General features: G+C 47.9%; 6 protein-coding genes across 6 annotated transcripts; 3 read left to right on the plus strand and 3 right to left on the minus strand.

Annotated features, from left to right (window-relative positions):
• Positions 1–484: 484 nt before the first annotated feature.
• On the plus strand, positions 485–1,951 carry N7446_009391 (MFS transporter; the record flags this gene model as incomplete). Its single annotated transcript, XM_058518136.1, has 4 exons — positions 485–530; positions 589–1,253; positions 1,303–1,405; positions 1,467–1,951. 4 exons carry the CDS (start codon positions 485–487, stop codon positions 1,949–1,951), a joined length of 1,299 nt encoding a protein of 432 aa, XP_058368924.1.
• Positions 1,952–2,375: 424 nt separating this feature from the next.
• On the plus strand, positions 2,376–3,605 carry N7446_009392 (agmatine deiminase family protein; the record flags this gene model as incomplete). Its single annotated transcript, XM_058518137.1, has 1 exon — positions 2,376–3,605. The coding sequence occupies one exon, from the start codon at positions 2,376–2,378 to the stop codon at positions 3,603–3,605; it is 1,230 nt and encodes a 409-aa protein (XP_058368925.1).
• A 1,466-nt stretch (positions 3,606–5,071) lies between these two features.
• N7446_009393 (type III PLP-dependent enzyme) lies at positions 5,072–6,584 on the plus strand (the record flags this gene model as incomplete). The annotated part of the gene is made up of 4 exons (XM_058518138.1): positions 5,072–5,321; positions 5,420–5,815; positions 5,872–6,438; positions 6,493–6,584. 4 exons carry the CDS (start codon positions 5,072–5,074, stop codon positions 6,582–6,584), a joined length of 1,305 nt encoding a protein of 434 aa, XP_058368926.1.
• A 1,044-nt stretch (positions 6,585–7,628) lies between these two features.
• On the minus strand, positions 7,629–9,120 carry N7446_009394 (putative clock controled protein (Ccg-8); the record flags this gene model as incomplete). The annotated part of the gene is made up of 2 exons (XM_058518139.1): positions 7,629–8,869; positions 8,943–9,120. The coding sequence occupies 2 exons, from the start codon at positions 9,118–9,120 to the stop codon at positions 7,629–7,631; spliced, it is 1,419 nt and encodes a 472-aa protein (XP_058368927.1).
• A 2,832-nt stretch (positions 9,121–11,952) lies between these two features.
• N7446_009395 (RNA dependent RNA polymerase) lies at positions 11,953–16,305 on the minus strand (the record flags this gene model as incomplete). Its single annotated transcript, XM_058518140.1, has 1 exon — positions 11,953–16,305. One exon carries the CDS (start codon positions 16,303–16,305, stop codon positions 11,953–11,955), a length of 4,353 nt encoding a protein of 1,450 aa, XP_058368928.1.
• On the minus strand, positions 16,302–16,661 carry N7446_009396 (uncharacterized protein; the record flags this gene model as incomplete). Its single annotated transcript, XM_058518141.1, has 1 exon — positions 16,302–16,661. The coding sequence occupies one exon, from the start codon at positions 16,659–16,661 to the stop codon at positions 16,302–16,304; it is 360 nt and encodes a 119-aa protein (XP_058368929.1).
• Between the last annotated feature and the right edge of the window lie 288 nt (positions 16,662–16,949).

Genomic DNA, 16,949 nt, shown 5'->3' on the forward strand with positions numbered 1-16,949 from the left:
AGAATTGTACGCACTGCCCCTCCCAACGATAATCTTTGCCATATCGCGGATGCTAATGCAAACTAAGTCCCGGGCCGCATACAGCTCCAAGAGGACATAAGGACAACGAGCCCACTTGCCCGATTTTGAGACCCGACGTTGCTAAGACTTCATCTTCCCCGGGGTTGTTGCCCCATTTCATTGTCTCCAAGTCAGTTCGGTGGCTCGCACTTGTCGTATCCATCATGACTTGGTCCAAGCCATTCTTGAAGCTTCGCGATCAGCGACCGTGGCTGTTACCGCAGAGGTCGTCGCAGTCCTTTATCGTTACGGCAGTTTCGTGGTCGATGTTTACGGTATCTACCTCAATCCAGATTAAAACACAAAGTACGATATAGCTAACCCTTGCTGATCCAGGACCTTTTTCTATATGCCATGGTACCCATGCTCCAAGCCTGACCAAGTCCTTCGATCCCCACCTGACTGGCTGCAGATCGTCCCCGTCATGCCAACTGCCTTGGTATCCAGAGCTGGGATAGCCTTTGAAGATAGTACGTGCTTTTAAAGAGAACTGAAAGATAGAGATGTTAATGCAATGTCATTTTACAGGGGAGTATTGGAACAGCGTCCTCCTCGTCTCAGAAGCCATTGCAGCCCTTGTATGCAGTCCACTATTCGGATACATGCTCGACACTTCGGGGACACGCCAGGGTTCATACCTCTCTGGGCTCGTGCTGTTGTTTGCATCTATGATCATACTCATGGCCTCACACTCGGTGGCATGGTATGTTGTTGCGCGAGTACTCCAGGGTGCAGCAACGGCAATGGTATCGGTAGCTGGTCTTTTGATTGTGACGGATACAGTTGATAAAGCTAGTCTTGGACAGATGATTGGGTATATTGGGACTGCCATGACACTGGGCTTGATTTCTGGCCCCTTGCTCGGTGGACTGGTGTACGAGGTTGGAGGTTTCTATGCGGTTTTTGGAACGGCTGTTGGAATAGTCACTCTTGACTTCTTCCTGCGCCTTGCTGTTGTTGAGAAGAGAGTTGCTGAGCGTTGGTTGTGCATTGCTGAGAATGAACGGCCTACTGAGGAGAATGGTTATGTCTCTGAGCAGCCCCCATATGGGACTATCACTAACCGGACTCGTTCTTTTACGATTATCTCCAAGGGAACCTTTGCTCTGGGGAAGCTCTTGCGACAGCCAAGAATTCTTATCAGTCTGTGGGCTGTGGTAGTTGGCGCTCTTGTGGTATCGGCGTTTGACGCAGTATGCGATTTATGTGATGTTCACGGCCTTCCGCTGATGCTCTATACAGACTCTGCCAATCTTCGTCGAGAATACATTTCATTGGAATGTTCTAGGTGCTGGTATGATCTTCCTACCTGGCGCTGCAGGTGCAATCCTCCAACCATTCTTCGGTGAGCATCTATACCGTCAGCTCCTTCCTATAACATAAGCCCATTCTCATCCACTGCACAGGTCTTTTATCTGACCGTATCGGATCCCGAATAATTGCATTCGCAAGCTTCACCATCCTAGCGCCGACGTTGATCTGTCTTCGTTTCGTAGAAGACAACTCAGCACTGCATAAAGTTCTACTCTGTATAATTTTGGTTCTGGTCGGAATGTGCATCGACTTAAGCGAACCAGCTCTCATAGTTGAGATACAGCGTGTTCTGGACGACATGGAAGCCGCAGATCCTGACATCTTCGGCGACAAAGGTGTCGTAGCTCAAGCTTTCAGCCTAGAGAATATGGCACACTTTGGAGGCCTTGCCTTGGGTCCGATGGTGGGTGGAATAGTTGAGTTTCAGTACGGCTGGAAGGTTATGTCATTAGGGTTGGGAGTCCTGTCTGCAGTCACTGCTCTCCCTATGCTTTTCCTCAGTGGTGCTGTTATAGAAGACACTTGGACCGAGTCTGCTGACGATGAATTGGAACGGGAACCCTTGCTGGCGGAGTAAGCTTGCATCGGGCTGTATTTAGTGACACAAAAGTAATATTTCTGTTCCATCCGGGAACTTACATTTGCTAGATAATTGCGAGGCAACTAGTGTAAGCAAGACTCATCATTTCAAGGTTGTTTGCCAGGCGGTTAGACTCCTTTGATACCGAATTTTGGCTCAAAGGAACCAATTTGCATTGCGGATGGTATGATCTTTTTTGACAGTTCATAAATTCTCGAGTGAGATACTTGTCGTTTTCGAGTTGCAGGATAAGCTTGGAGGCAAATAACTTGGTAACTGTGCGTAACGTCGAGGTAGTCATAGTTACTCCAGTCGATGATGCACAAAACCCACGAACATCAAGGCAACCGGATTGCGAGTTTAATAAAAGCCAAGCATTCCATCTTGAGGCTCGCAGGATGGTGACATGCACCAGCGATCAATGAATCTCTTCGAGAGACTCCGCAAGGACCTCTCAAAAATCTATACAACAACATACGGCCGACTCCCCTTCTCGCATACTGCAAAACACATCAGTCAACACAAAATCCAACAGGGCAGGTACATCTTCCCAGCAGAGTCAGAACGCCATGAAGCAACAATCATGGGGTTTCCATCCCGGTGCTCCCTACCCCCGGAAAAGTATGATGCTGTCTGCAACGAACTTATTCAGCTAGCGGCGACGATTACTGAATTTGAGCCCGTTCGCATGTACGTGCGGCCCGAAGACATCCAATTGGCGGAGTCCCTAGTCAAATCCGTTGTCAAAGATGCATCAAGATTAACCCTCATCCCGTGTCCAATCAACCACTGCTGGGTGCGCGACACGGGCCCGGTCTATGTGCGCGACACAACAGGAGAATTTCCAACCCGACGGTTTGCACTCAACTTCCGTTTCAACGAGTGGGGTGGCAAGAAGCCCGAGGATGACGTGGTCTGCTGGGGTCAGCGATGGCCATTGATGAATGACAATGCACTACAGGAGAACGCAGAATTCGCGCAGTGGGTTATCGAGCATGACTGCATCCCCAGCTCTGTTATGCGAATTGACGCTCCGATTCGGGCTGAGGGCGGCGCTCTTGTTACAGACGGCGAGGGGACAATGCTCATCACAGAGAGTAGTATTGTCTGCGACAAGCGAAACCCGGGGATGTCCAAGGCTGAAATCGAGACTGAGTTGAAGCGACTGCTCGGCATTGAGAAGGTGATTTGGTTCCCTGGTCGGCGCAATGTGGACATTACCGATGTGCACGTTGATGCTGAGGCGAGGTTCGTGCGTCCTGGTGTGATTGCGTACTCGAAACCTCACACCATTGCCATTGACCTGTGGCAGGAGCTGTCTGCAGAGATCCACGAGATTCTGGGCCGTGAGACGGACGCTAAGGGTCGGCGCTTGCAGGTTCACACTATTGAGGAGCCGGACCCACGAGGCTTGGTGAAGTCTGATCACGATGAGCTGTCGGCGAGCTATGTAAACTTCTATTTCGTGAATGACGGTCTGATTATCCCGAAATTCGGTGACGAAGAAAGGGATCAGAATGCATTAGAGATCTTGCAGGCTTTGCTTCCCGAGCGGGTGATCAGGCAGGTGTATGCCAGTGCAATCCCCCTTACTGGTGGAGTGCTGCACTGCGTCACTCAGCAGGTTTTGATGGTAAACCCCGGTCAATGAATTCATGGACATGGTGTTGTGGGAGAACAGTTGGTCAGTTAGTTATGTCGCGAATGGAATACGAATCTTTGTGCAGAATTACTGTGCGTTCATCCTGATCGCGCCCTGGAATTGGGTATTTCTCGGACGTTAGGAGCCGGGCAAACAGTTGCCTTGTACACTCGCACAGCAGACGAGTTAAAGGTGTCCTTGAAACAGTGGGTGATTTATTTGCCGATCCTGAGTGGGACGGGGTAAGACTCCAACACATCGAGAAGTACATGTATGGAGTACAGTGCAGCAGTATTGATGCTAGCCAGCCACCTCAGTCGGAATGTACAGGTTCAAAGTCCTGGAACCGAGTTCTCTTCCTCACACGTCAGATCTGCAAGTATTTCAGCTGTGGAAAAAGCAAAGACACTAAGCCATGCAGAAAACCCAGCGTTCTCTTTAGTGACACATCTGATCGTAATGTAACAATTGGTATAAATGCCCGAGAAAGCCAATAGTACATGTACATATGAACATAGAAAGAACTGAAACGAGTGATGCTCCATACATAGTGAGGAGGCATTTTTTCCCTGCTGGACGTCAGCCGCACCCACTTAGATCGGTGTATCACATCAAGGCTCGAAGTGGTTCCTGCATGTTAGAATTATTTCTATGACATAAAAGTTATTAAGTTAGACCGCCACTAATGTATGTATATGATTCTAATGCCTCAATCCCTTGAGTTGAATACCCAAGCTCAGATACCAACCCCGTCGTTGTCAGTCTTCACACATGTATGCTCTTCTTCCAATCCTTATATGACAATAGTAATTGGGACTGCGCTTTGATCGCGGTATTTAGTCTTGTAGTGCAAGTAGAAATGCTCTACTGTATGTCGATGTATTCCCCTCGAGTTTCGCCATACAGCTCGACATTCTCACTCATTAGCACTCCACACCACGCAATCCACAAAGCAATGACTGCCAATGATCGTATCACATTAGTCTACCGAGTCCTCATCCGTGCAGAAATGTTTTAATCCGCTGATCCTGTTCCAAGGCGCAGCTCAACTACCCCCACGCCCCATCCTGCACATACTATACGCGAAGTTCTAAACTACAGAACACGTCGAATATGTCTCAATGCAAGTATAATTGGCTCTCTCACAGCTTAACTGGGGCTTATAACGAGCACTTGAACTGGTACGACTCATTGCTTATTTTCACCGTAAGATCCAACGTAATGCAGCATTTTAATTGCGTGCAAACTTACTTTTTAATGTTTCTTGTTTTTGTTCGCAGACAAAGCTGCAGCTAACAAGGCTCTATAAACCAGCTTTCTACCCTGGACCTGGAGTTCTAAATACACATTACGTGAGCGACATTCATATACTCGGTATCATAGTCCATTCGGTCACTAGCTGTCTTGGAATGTTGTTTCAAAGTCACAGTCTCCAAGTCCCCCATATTCTTCTCGACCGACTCATCTCCAGTGTCATGGCTCTACTACCCGTTCCCAGTGGGACTAACCTTCCTAGAAAGGTCACCCACACTCCCCACAATGTCGAATATCGAAAATCTTCTCCAGATGAGTTGGTCGATCTCGCAATTGAAGGCAACATCGCGCGTATAGCCAAGTGCTCTCTTGTTGGTGGCGATGAATCTTTTTTCGTTGCCGATTTAGGGCAGGTCATTCGACAGCATCGCCGTTGGACCCAGAATCTACCAGGGATACGACCGTATTATGGTATGAAAATCTACCGTCTTTCCGCTTTTTAGCCGCAAAGATAAAATATAACTCTATAATGTCCTTGGTAGCTGGATCTAAGGTTAACATTTCTCCAGCCGTCAAATGCAATTGCGACCCAACATTCCTCAAAGTCCTCGCCAATCTAGGGACAAACTTTGACTGTGCATCCATAGAAGAAATGCGCACAGTTCTCAGCCTCGGCGTGGACCCAGCCCGGGTCCTCTTCGCAAATCCATGCAAAGCTCCCGCGGCCATTGCATTTGCGCGCGAAGTTGGCGTGCTGCGCACCACATTTGACAACATCGATGAACTAGATACTATAAAAGCACACATGCCCGAAGCGCAACTCTTACTTCGAGTCTACGCAAATGATGATAGCGCCTTTATCTGCTTGGGTGAGAAATTCGGTGCACAGCTGGATACAACGGAAGAATTACTGTCACGAGCGTGGGAATTGGGACTGAACGTTATTGGTGTTAGCTTCCATGTTGGTAAGGCAATCCACACCTTGAAAACTTGATTTCTCAAGTTTTATAACATATACCAGGAACCGGCGCCACAAACACGGCATCATTTTGCAAAGCAATCAAAGATGCGCGGGTAGCATTCTCGCAGGCACAGCGTTTAGGATTCACCCCTTATCTTCTCGACATTGGTGGCGGATTCCAGGACGATTGTTTCGAGGCCCTGACTCCGTTTCTTAAAGATGCGATTCAGTCAGAGTTCCCTGCGGGCATCACAGCCATCGCAGAACCAGGTCGTTTCTTTGCCCGCAGTGTTTATACCCTTGTGTGTCGGGTGATTTCCCGTCGACGTCAACTTGGGAGTGCAGCCACTGCTAGTATTCCGGATATGCTTTACCAAAATGATGGTGTTTATGGGAATTTCATGAATGTGATCATGGAAAAGGAAATCATGGTCCCTCATTTGGTTGGTAGCAAGAAGGGCACAGTTTCACATAAGATCAAGACCAACGGCGAGAGTGAAAAGCCTGATGGGCATCGATATTCGATCTGGGGGCCCACTTGTGATAGCACTGATTGTGTTGTGCGGGAGGTAACTCTTGACTCTGAAGTCAAGATTGGGGATTGGCTCAAATATAAGAATATGGGAGGTGAGTCGTGACCCTGTCTAGCATTTATCATGGAGCTAATTAATATGTTTGCAGCGTATACCACCACCACTGCAACACAGTTCAATGGGTTCAGTAGTACGTATGATACGTGGTATGTCAATAGCGAAACAATGCCTAATTATTGAGCCGTGGTATTTATTTGCTAGTCGTTTCGGTTTTATGATGTTTCTAAGGAGTTTTAGAAAGGGGGCAGACTGTCTGTGTTCATAAGCGCTATGTCTCAAGCCAACTATGGCACTGAAGACTGTTATACATAAATACACGAGGTATATTTGATGTTCTTAAACCGATAATGATACACTGGTCTTATTTATCATAGAAAAGCAGCGACTGAAAAATGCGTAGAAAAGGAAAGAGGTTGAGGTTTTCCGCTTCCCAACTTCGTAGTGCTCCCACACTCAAACTTAGAAAGAGCCACTGAATGCGCTTTTTCTGTCTTAGTGTTTAGACTTGATGCCGTTGGCAAACATAGTGGCTATTTTCATGGTTGATTTCAACCAAAATATCGAATGGTTATCGCAACATATCTGGGATATCGAATAGCCGAGCGCTTGAGGAGCATTTGATTGTGAAACAAACAGCTAGCCCAAATGGAGCAGAACTCGTGTTTTGTCACGATATAGCGCAACGCTTATAAGCTGGGTACGGGGAAAGAAGCTGAAAGAGCGTGTCGCCATGTGACGGGTGACCTGGGGCATATCGATAGGCCCGAGAACGGGACTGGAGAAGAATTAACCGAGACCAAAGACCGCTTGATCATGTCTTGGAGTAAGAATACAGAGTCCGAAATGACAGATTAATATCTTTAGACCGATGAATAGCCTGCATTCAGTGAGCTTGAGCCAGCAATCTCTTGCGTATATCTATCTCAAAAATCACAAAGTCCATGACCCGAATAGAAGGATGGCCCAGCTCGTCCCAAATGAATCAAGCAGCGCATACAACCAGAAAAACACCATAGGCTCATTCCCAAGTTTCCTACCAATAAAAACAACGAAACAGTAATAATAACAAAAGAGGATATCAATCATGAAAGAAAAATCACAGAGACATGAGATCAGAACCAAAGAGAGAGAGAGAGAACGAGAGAAAGAGAGTATAGACGAGTAAGTGAAAATGCAAGAAAATGAAACAAATAGCGAGAGTCAAGAGTAAACTCTTGGATGAGACTAAGCCTTCTCCATGCCAGACATCTGAACATCCTCTTGATGAGCAGTCTCCGGAAGGACAGGCTGTTTGATATCCATGCCGTAAGATTGAGCATCAGGAGTAGCAGCAGATTCACCCTGCTTCTCTGGCATGTCGGATGCAGCTCTGTTTTCGGGTCGTTTCCGGCCCAGGCGCTCGCACCAGTGCTCAGCACTGACCAATGTATCATTGACGACACCACTGACTTGGGCCATCATGTCGAGACCCTCTTGGGCCAGAACAAGGATACGGTGAGCGCTGACTGTTGCATCGGAGGATGCAGCCGGAGAATCCGGTGGTGGCTGCGAGGTGGAGGCAACTTGGAAGCGGTGCGGCAAAGAGGTTAGGTGTCGACGCACCAGATGGCGGGCGTTCTCTGGCAGGGCACCGCCTGCATACTTGGACACCACGTCAACCACCTGCTTGAGTGTCGAAAGGACATCTGCCTTGACAGCTTGGATGCGCTGGATCAAGAGGGAGGCATTCTCCTGGCGACTACCTCCGGCCTCGACGTCCGATTGAGACTGGCCCTGCTGCTGGGCTTTTTGATTTTCCCACTCGGTCACGGCACTCTGCAGAGCTATGATCGCCTTGCCGAGCCGTCCGTTAGCCCACCGAAGCCAGGTCAGACAATATTGTAGGCTGCGCAGCGATTCGTCGCTCATAGCAACACCGAGGCCTGATGTTGAAATGACTAGTCGGCTCTGCCATGTCGGCGAAGCGCGCCGCCCTTGCTTTTCTTCATAGTGCGGCGACCTCATCTCATCATACGGGGGTAGTGACTCGGACATAGACAAGTCTGAAGAACTCCGTGGTCGTGATGGTTGCGTTGCGCCGTCCTGTCCTTTCTCAACATCCACCGTTCTAGGCGACACATTTCCATCCATCTTGCGCCGTTTCTTGGCGTGATTGGAGTCCGAGTTTGTAGAATCTCGTCGCTGCAGTGCCCAACGAAGACCACTCTCTACACCAGTCTTGCGACCAACTGTGCCGACAGTATTTGCGACAGGCGAGCCGATATTCCGCTCAATAAATTCGGCGCCGGACTTGAAACGCGGCGAGTACGACTTCGACGTTGCGTACGCAGACACGGAGCCGTTAATCGCAGAGGATATAAGGGGATGAGAGGATGTCAGTAGCGACAGTAGTGGCTCTGGCGGTGGTGGGTCCGGTGAAGCGATGGGAAGGGATTGTCGTGATGCTCGAGGAGACTGGCCGAAGTCTGCGAGTCGTTAGTTGAGATCTTTGTCGCACAGCGGAATCCACTTAGGACCGATGGGCTCGGCATATCATACCGGAACGCAGTCCCTCCAAGGCCTGCGCGGCCTCGATATCATCCATAGATAGTACACTGGCAGCTCGACGAGAGCGATCCTCTTCCATCATGGAGGAATGGGCATGCTGGAAGGGAGAGGGCGAATTGGAGGTCAGAGGGCCTGTGGCGTTCTTTCTAGGGATTTTCGGGGCATCCATGGCGGGTCCTTACAGAGGGGAGAGTGAGCCCAAGAGATTCGGAGTTTCATCTTCACGTGAAGATGTCACTTGAGCCACTAGCCCCGATCGGGAAGGTTAGTAAGGATCACATTCATGGTACTCCTTTCGTCATACATTTCACTATGGCCCGCTAAGTACTTCTCACATGCAAACTCCCAACATTCCCTTCTCTGCCTAGGCATATCCTTCCCCTCTTAGGCCTTTGGCATCGAGTTTACCGAAAACATTTAGCCATAAGACTGGTTGTCCATATTCATTTTTGATTTGATCTTACCCAAAGTATAACCCTGAACACTGTCCTACGCATCCAACGAGAAACATGTGCATGGAGAGCAACATATTCAGCTGCTTTCCTATCCTTGGTCAATTCCGCAAAGACAGGGGATCTCCTCCATCCAAGACCCAAGAGACACCGCTATGACCATGCTAGTTAATCATTACTGGGATTGTCTAATGTAACTCGACTAAGTTAGTACCGTTCATGTACCCCAACATGCGCTAGGATATCCTTGTACTACCTAATTTCCTTGGTTCGTTTGAATGTTCGCTATACTGATTTGGTATTTATGCCAAATGCAGCAAAAAAAAAAAAATGAAAAGAAAAAAAAAAGAAAATACTGGGGGAAAAAAAGGAGAAAAAAGAAAGATCGACAGCTATGTGATTCGAACACACGCGGGCGAACCCACTCGCTTAGCAGGCGAGCGCCTTAACCACTCGGCCAAACTGTCAGCATTGAAGAATTTATACAATTCTATCTTACTTGAGTAGACCTTGTATTGTCACTAAACAGACAAACAAAAACATCCACGGATCACATAGCTAGTATCAATTCTAGCCGCCAGCCAGGTACTGTATAGTGCCTTTGAAGTTTTTAATAACTTAGCTACCTCTGTACGCCCAAGCTTTCAGCATTAAAGAGATATGACATTTATGTCATTTCTACTGTACTTGACTAGACCCTCTCTTGTCACGTAGTAAACAAACAAAAATATATTAAGGTAGCTGCCAACTAGGTATAGTAAGGGTTATATAGTCTACCTATCCAAGAACAAAGATGTTCTACACAATGCCCACAGCCACTGCTACTGGCGACTAATGCAAAAAGACAAAAAGAAATACGACAGCTATGTGATTCGAACACACGCGGGCGAACCCACTCGCTTAGCAGGCGAGCGCCTTAACCACTCGGCCAAACTGTCACGTGTTATGATGTTTTGATCAAAAACTAGATTCATGTGGTCCGTTAGAAGTCATCTGCTCTAGGAGGAGAAGGAATGGCTGATGCTCTGGCTAACCCATATCCCATGGCGTACTTCGCAGGCGTTGTCTAGTTTAGGTTAAGAAAAAGAATATGCGTAGAGCAATTTTTAGTAATAACGCAAAAGTTAAAACTAGGGAACAGGTAAAAAGTCTTCGAAGGCTTGATTTCCAAGAATTTTTACCCAATAAGCGTGGGTTGGTTGAATTCCAGCTATTCGTCTCCCAAGCGAGTCCCACCATACTTTCCCTTTTCATAAAGTCGAGCTTTTAGCAGTCAAAATAAAATCTCCGATTACGAAAACTGCTCTGTTTGAATTTGTTACACAGGATCATATCTGCCAGCTTATTGTGTTGCGCGGATGAACAAAAGTCGTTTTATTGTACGGATACGCCTTGTAGGTTCTTTCCCTATCAAATAATACCCGGTTCCTTGGGCTCGGAAGTATGAAATGGGGAAATTTGCCACATCTAGGACAGTTTGGCCGAGTGGTTAAGGCGCTCGCCTGCTAAGCGAGTGGGTTCGCCCGCGTGTGTTCGAATCACATAGCTGTCGATATTTTATTTTTTGGCTCTCTTCTTCTTTTACTTTTTTAAAGTTCTCGAAAAGATTAAATTTTACGAGCGTATGAACCTGTCTATTGATAACTGGTAGTCGTGTTGACAGCAGAGCTATCTAAGTTAGAAAGATCCATCTCTTATGTGGATGGACCCGTGGATGGGGTAAATCCATGTCAACTATCCTTCCTGTGTCTATAGACGTTACATTATGAATCTGGAAACATGAATAAGTTACTTGACAGATGCGACTGCTTTGTACTTGTTGTTCATAACTTTCCCTCTGCCTGCTGTACCTGTTCCTAATATAGATCGTATTCGTTCCCCTCATCGGAATCTTTACCGTTTCCCATACACCACTACCCTGCACTCATATGCTTACTCGGAATACGGTCATCCGCTAGTATCACATGCAGCTGTATGTGAACCCAATTAGCCGTACAGTTTATCCAAACGAGAACGAAGCCGTCCAATCTCACCACAAGATGTACAAGTGCACAGAAATATAGATTAGGCAGTTGAAATCGGCATCCAAAATTTGAGTTTGCTCCCTTTAGGCTCAAAGTCCCACAATTGTTGGGGCAGTTTGTTCCTTTGGCATGTGATGTCCACGGGTCGGTTTGAGCACTTGCTTTGTACCTGTACATGTACAACATGTACTTAATCGTTCTTGCGGTCTGCCAGTAGATAGTTTGAGCCTTTTGGTCAAAGTCTGAGGTGTGGTTTGTGGGTTGTGGTTTGTGATTTTGTTCAAAGTAAGTTAATGTTAACTTAATGCTTTCTATGTACATGTACAGTGTAGTAACATGTGATGTGCCCAAGAACCATACATGTCTGCTTCTAGCATATGTAATAAAACAAAAGGGTATCTCGTACTACTGTGCATACAAATATCATGATCATCACAAGGGACTGTCGCTCGGAATCAGACGAAAGAAAAAGGGGTAAAAAAGAAACAAATCATACGCATGGTCATCGGGGGCATTATTCGTGTCTCATTCGACGGACATCCCATCATCCCAGTCATCATAATAAGCAAAGGGGCCTTTGTCAACGGAAATCAAAGTCTCAATAGCCTCTCCGCCTTCGTATTCGTCCCCGTCACTGTCATTGTTGTCGGGCAAGTCATTAACCTTGAGATGGGAGACCATCTTCTGGTTTACTCTGTAACAAGCAAGAACCTCATTGGTAATAAGGCGAGACGCCGAGACAGACGCCTTGATCTGGCATAATGTCTCTCCAAAAGCGTGCAAGACGAATCCCGAGCGCGGATATCGGCCATATGCGTACGAAGCTAGCAACTGTGACCACTCGGTCCGGCTGTTCTGCCAGGTGTGAATCAGCGGGTGTGTACATATGCGGGGAGGAGCGAGGGCACTGGCGCTCTCAGCAGCTTGGCGTGAAATGGCGGAAAATTTTTCTGCGCTTGAGGCGCTGTGGCCTTGGATCCATTGCTTGTACAGCTTGTCGATTGATAATTGGATCCCACTGATTGTTTTTCGTAGATCTACAGGGTGTCGAGGACTATTCTCTGCCAGTTCGACGGCTGTCTTCCATGGACGCATGAGGTCTTCGTCTCGGTTATCGTGAATTTCGCTTTCGGGGAATGCATCATTCAACTTTGACAAGACCATGCGTAGCTCGCGGTCTGCGACTTCGAACTTGAGGTAGTCGATAATGTTTGAAACTTTGGGCTTGCGTTCTGGGTTTCGATATGCAGGGAGCGCGCGTTGCTTGGGACTTATAGTCTTGCGATACTCCTGCCAGGCCTGCTCTGAAAGGTGAACTCCGCCTTTACGGCCATCTACAAGATGGCTTAACAGACAGGCTAGCTCTTTTGCTTTGCGAGAGTCAATTGATTCATCGTATGCCAGTTTCTCATGTTCAACCGTGCATCGGCCAAGATTTGACATCGTAAGGTTGAAAATGAACGCACTCTCCAAAAAATCTTCCGTCGAGACTAACTCAGCCATTTGAACCGACTCTTTAGAGAGTCCGTAGTGCTCTGCAGGGAACTCTTGCGAAGGCAGAGGAGAGTTATGAAAGTTCTGCACAATCATCGGATCCCAACAAATCCACGGCGTATCACCATCGTAATCTCCACCGGATAACATATGAGCCAGTGGGATATCACCTCGCGTGGGGAAGACAATGACATCCTTAAAATGGCGAAGCTCAGGTTTCCACACAGCTCTGCACCGTTGAATATCCGAGGGATAATGAGCCGGGAGTCGACCCACAAGAACATCGACGCCCTCGAGCAGGTTGTCCTCAAATTGACCTTGCGGATCTCGCCAGTTATTGGAGAACCCGAAATGAACTTCGCCTTCGTTCAGAACCCCATAAGGGTCAGCAATACAGTAAGCATACGTAGACAGGGGGACATGGATTTTGAGTTCCTCGAGCTGTCGCTCCAGAAGCCATGTCAGATACTTGCGGATCTTGACTCGCAGCGGATAGAAGGTCTGCGGTTCAAAGCCAGCCTCTGAGAAGCGGATGATAGTCTCTGCATCGTTCATCATCCACTGCTCCAACCGCCGTGATTTGCTAATTATGTTGTCACCAGAAGGCTGAAGTTTCTGCAGGAGCGCCCGGCAGAGAACGGGGCTATTAGATTGAAGCACTTGAAAGAAGTCATGGTAAAGCGCTTGTACTCCATCACGCGTGAGCTTGGCAATGTACTCCTTGACACGTCCTCCATATTCAAGGATCGAAAGAAGCTGGATATTCAGATCGACAGGGTGTAGTGGCTTAGCCCAGTTGACAACTTCGAATGTCAACTTCTCGTCGTCAACAAGACCCATCCAATCCTCGGGATGCGGGTGGATTTTTAACTGTGAGTCGGAGATCTGGATCCAGATGTCATCGCCGTTCATGCTTGCGATACTGGATTGGTGACGATCGACCATCCAGAGACCCTTTGCTCCTGCGATTCGGCCTTGGAAGCAACTCGGTGTGCTAGAAGTGATTCCTAATTGATTGCAGATTTGGTTTGCAAGAGTCCTTGACATCAATGCGCATCCATCATTCATTACGGTGCTGTTGGGGTAATCTCGCAAGCGTAGAACTTGTGTTGTTTTCAACGTAACTGTCACGAAGGTTTTTGATAAACCTAGTGATAGACGCTGGAAGAGCTTGCAGTTGGTCTGGCTGTCGTACGTGGCCTTCGGCATATGCCATTCAAGCAATGCATCGACACCCATGAGTGTATGTTGGTCACTCTGCTGTCGAGGCGGGGCTACCTCAGGCGGCAACTGACATCCACGATCGAAGTCTTCGCCATCAACAGCAAAGAATTCGACGCGGAATCGGGGCTCACTCTTGGCTTTCCGCTTGGTCTTTACTTCCTCGACATAGAATGCCTTCCATGTTCGACCAAGACAGTGGTGGTCATTCCGAGTGAGCCAAGAAGCAATACTCTCACGAAGAACTGAAGGATACGAAGTTTGTCTCTGATGTGAAGGAGGCCGAGTCGGGGCTGGAATAGTCAGAGATAGAAATCTATCCGACCCAAACCGTCTATGGAAGCGGCATGTCCTCTCCGGTTTGAGTGGGTTCAGTGTTAGTTTGAAGATCCCCGGCTCGGATTCTTCACACCATTCCATGTCTCCCGATAACACTATTGCTTCGGAGTGTTTGTTCGTTTTAAAATCGCCAACAGCAGCATCCCAAGCCCTGCCAGATGATTTTTCAGGGAGTGGACGGCCACCACGTTGACTGTGACCACTCAGCCATGACCAGAATCCATCTTGGCTGTTGAAGGGAAGACGATTACCAACAAGCATTTTGTTGAGAGGAACGCCCCATGCACGTCCCACGCGTTCCAACTCATATCTGAAACGTAGAGGGATTGTGCCTGGTAGCGAATGTTCTACAGTGAACGGCCCATCAGACAAGAGCTCATCGATAAGTTCTTTCTCCAGGAGGTATTTTGTTTCAGCAGGATCATGATTGACCATAATAGACGTGACAGCAGCGTCCATGCTCTTGGTCATTTCGTCACTGACCATATACCCAACTACCGAGTCGGCATAGGTTGATTGCGTGTCCATTAGCTCAGTGATTTCCGTCATGACTGTATCAAATGACTCATCCATGCTCGTATCCCGAGAGTCGAAGACCGATGATCCCGTAGTCGAAAAGCTGGTATTGCCAGACTGGACTGTGTTATCACGCTTCGATTTATCGGATCTCGCGGTGAGTCTCTCGAGCAGTATAGGTTTCTTGAACTCAGGGGTACCATCCTGGGCCGGAGGTTCGTCGCTGACAGGTTTGTTTGTACTAAACCCGAATGACAAAAGATCCATTTGTCTCATTGGTGATTGAGACAGTGAGTTGGTCGGTTTTGGATTCTTCGTCGAAGTTTCTGTCGGAGTTTTTGTTGGACTTTCAGTTGGGAACTGGGGAGCTCCCTTGGTTCTCGTCGGTGACTTAACGTTACCCTGAGGCTTCGAGGGAGAAGAAAAGTTCACAGATTTACTTGCTGGCGATTGAACAATATTTGAGTCTCCTGCCGGCTGAGAGGCCATCATTTGTGCGGGTGATTGGACACTTCCCTTGTGTTTCGGAGGAGATGTAAAGCGCGTTGGACTCTTCGCCGGAGATAGGAAGCTTTCTTGATTCATGGATGGCGACTGAACAGCCGCATTGTCCCTAGCCAGTGATTGCAACCCAAACTGACTCTTAATAGGAGACGTCAAGCTCGCCGATCTTTTCGCTGGTGACTGGAAACTTCCCTGATTCCCCAATGGAGACTGAACCACACTCGCCCTCGCAGGCGATTGAAAACTCCCCTGGCTCTTCACAGGAGAAACCAAATTCACAGGATTTTGCCCCCTCGCAGGCGAAGTAAAGCTAATAGCTCTCCGGACAGGCGACTGGAAACTAGCCGAACCCTTCGATGGAGATCGAAAGGCCCCGTCCCCATTCTTCCCCAAAGGCGACTGCCGCACAGGGACAAAAGGCAAAGCCTTAATAGGCGAATTAGGCGCAGTATGAAAAAGCTCATCGGGATCCTCAAGATCGTCATCCCCAAGGTCATGGTCATAATCAACGGAAAACCTTCGTTTTTTTTTTTTTGGTAAGCCCACAGAACTTATCGGTGGATTCTCTGCTAACCTTTTATTGCCTGCAGCATTATCCTGGCGCTGAGTCTGATTCTGATTGTGATGGCCTGTTTTTGAAGTATTTTGGGTAGACGTAGACATAGAAGTATCAGCAACACGCCCATTCACCACCATATACTCCTCGTCCTCAATAAGCTTAAGCAAGTACCTCATGCGATCGCCTTTGGCGGATTCACTGAAGGATAATGATAATCGAGGTACGTCGGGTGGTTCGACGCTCATCCGTGCGTTGTTTCTTGGGCTTGGATTATCCTGGCCTCTCCGTTGCACATATCCATATCCAATCCCTCCCCCGCCGATGCCGGTGCCGGTGATGCTTGGCCAGCAACCCATTCCCTCAAATCGACTAGCAACCCATTCGCACAGCCTTTGTAAAAAAGCGGACGGAGCCGTTTGTAGATTTGCCATGGGGGTGTTGTATTCCCTTCTCTTGCGGAGGGGGATTCAATGCCCGGAACGGGGATTTCGAGGGCGAATTCTTTGTTTAGGGCTTTGATGTAGTCGGCGAAGGATTGTTTTTGGCGTTGGGGAGTTGTTGGGGCGGTTCGAGGTTGGGTGTGGTTGTGGTTATGGTTCATGGTGGGCGGGTTTGGAGCTCCATTCGGGGGCCGGGTGGGTTGGAATTGATATGAATGTGAATGTCACTATGAATTTAACTGTTTGAAGATATCAGGGAGATAGACTTGGATTTGGGTTTACTACTTCTTTTTGTTTGTTTGAGGCGGGTTGTTTATGGTGGGGGATGTAAACAAACCGAGTGATGCATCGAGGTTGAGATTATTGTTTGATTCCCTTGGACATGGATAATCTGCAGATACGAGGGAATTCCAGGTCGAGAAAAAACAAACAGCCTCGTTTTCTCTATG

The sequence above is a fragment of the Penicillium canescens genome (genome assembly GCF_028828765.1).
Source record: "Penicillium canescens strain IBT 15451 chromosome Unknown utg000006l_segment0_segment0, whole genome shotgun sequence".
In the NCBI taxonomy this organism is placed as follows: Eukaryota; Fungi; Ascomycota; class Eurotiomycetes; order Eurotiales; family Aspergillaceae; genus Penicillium; species Penicillium canescens.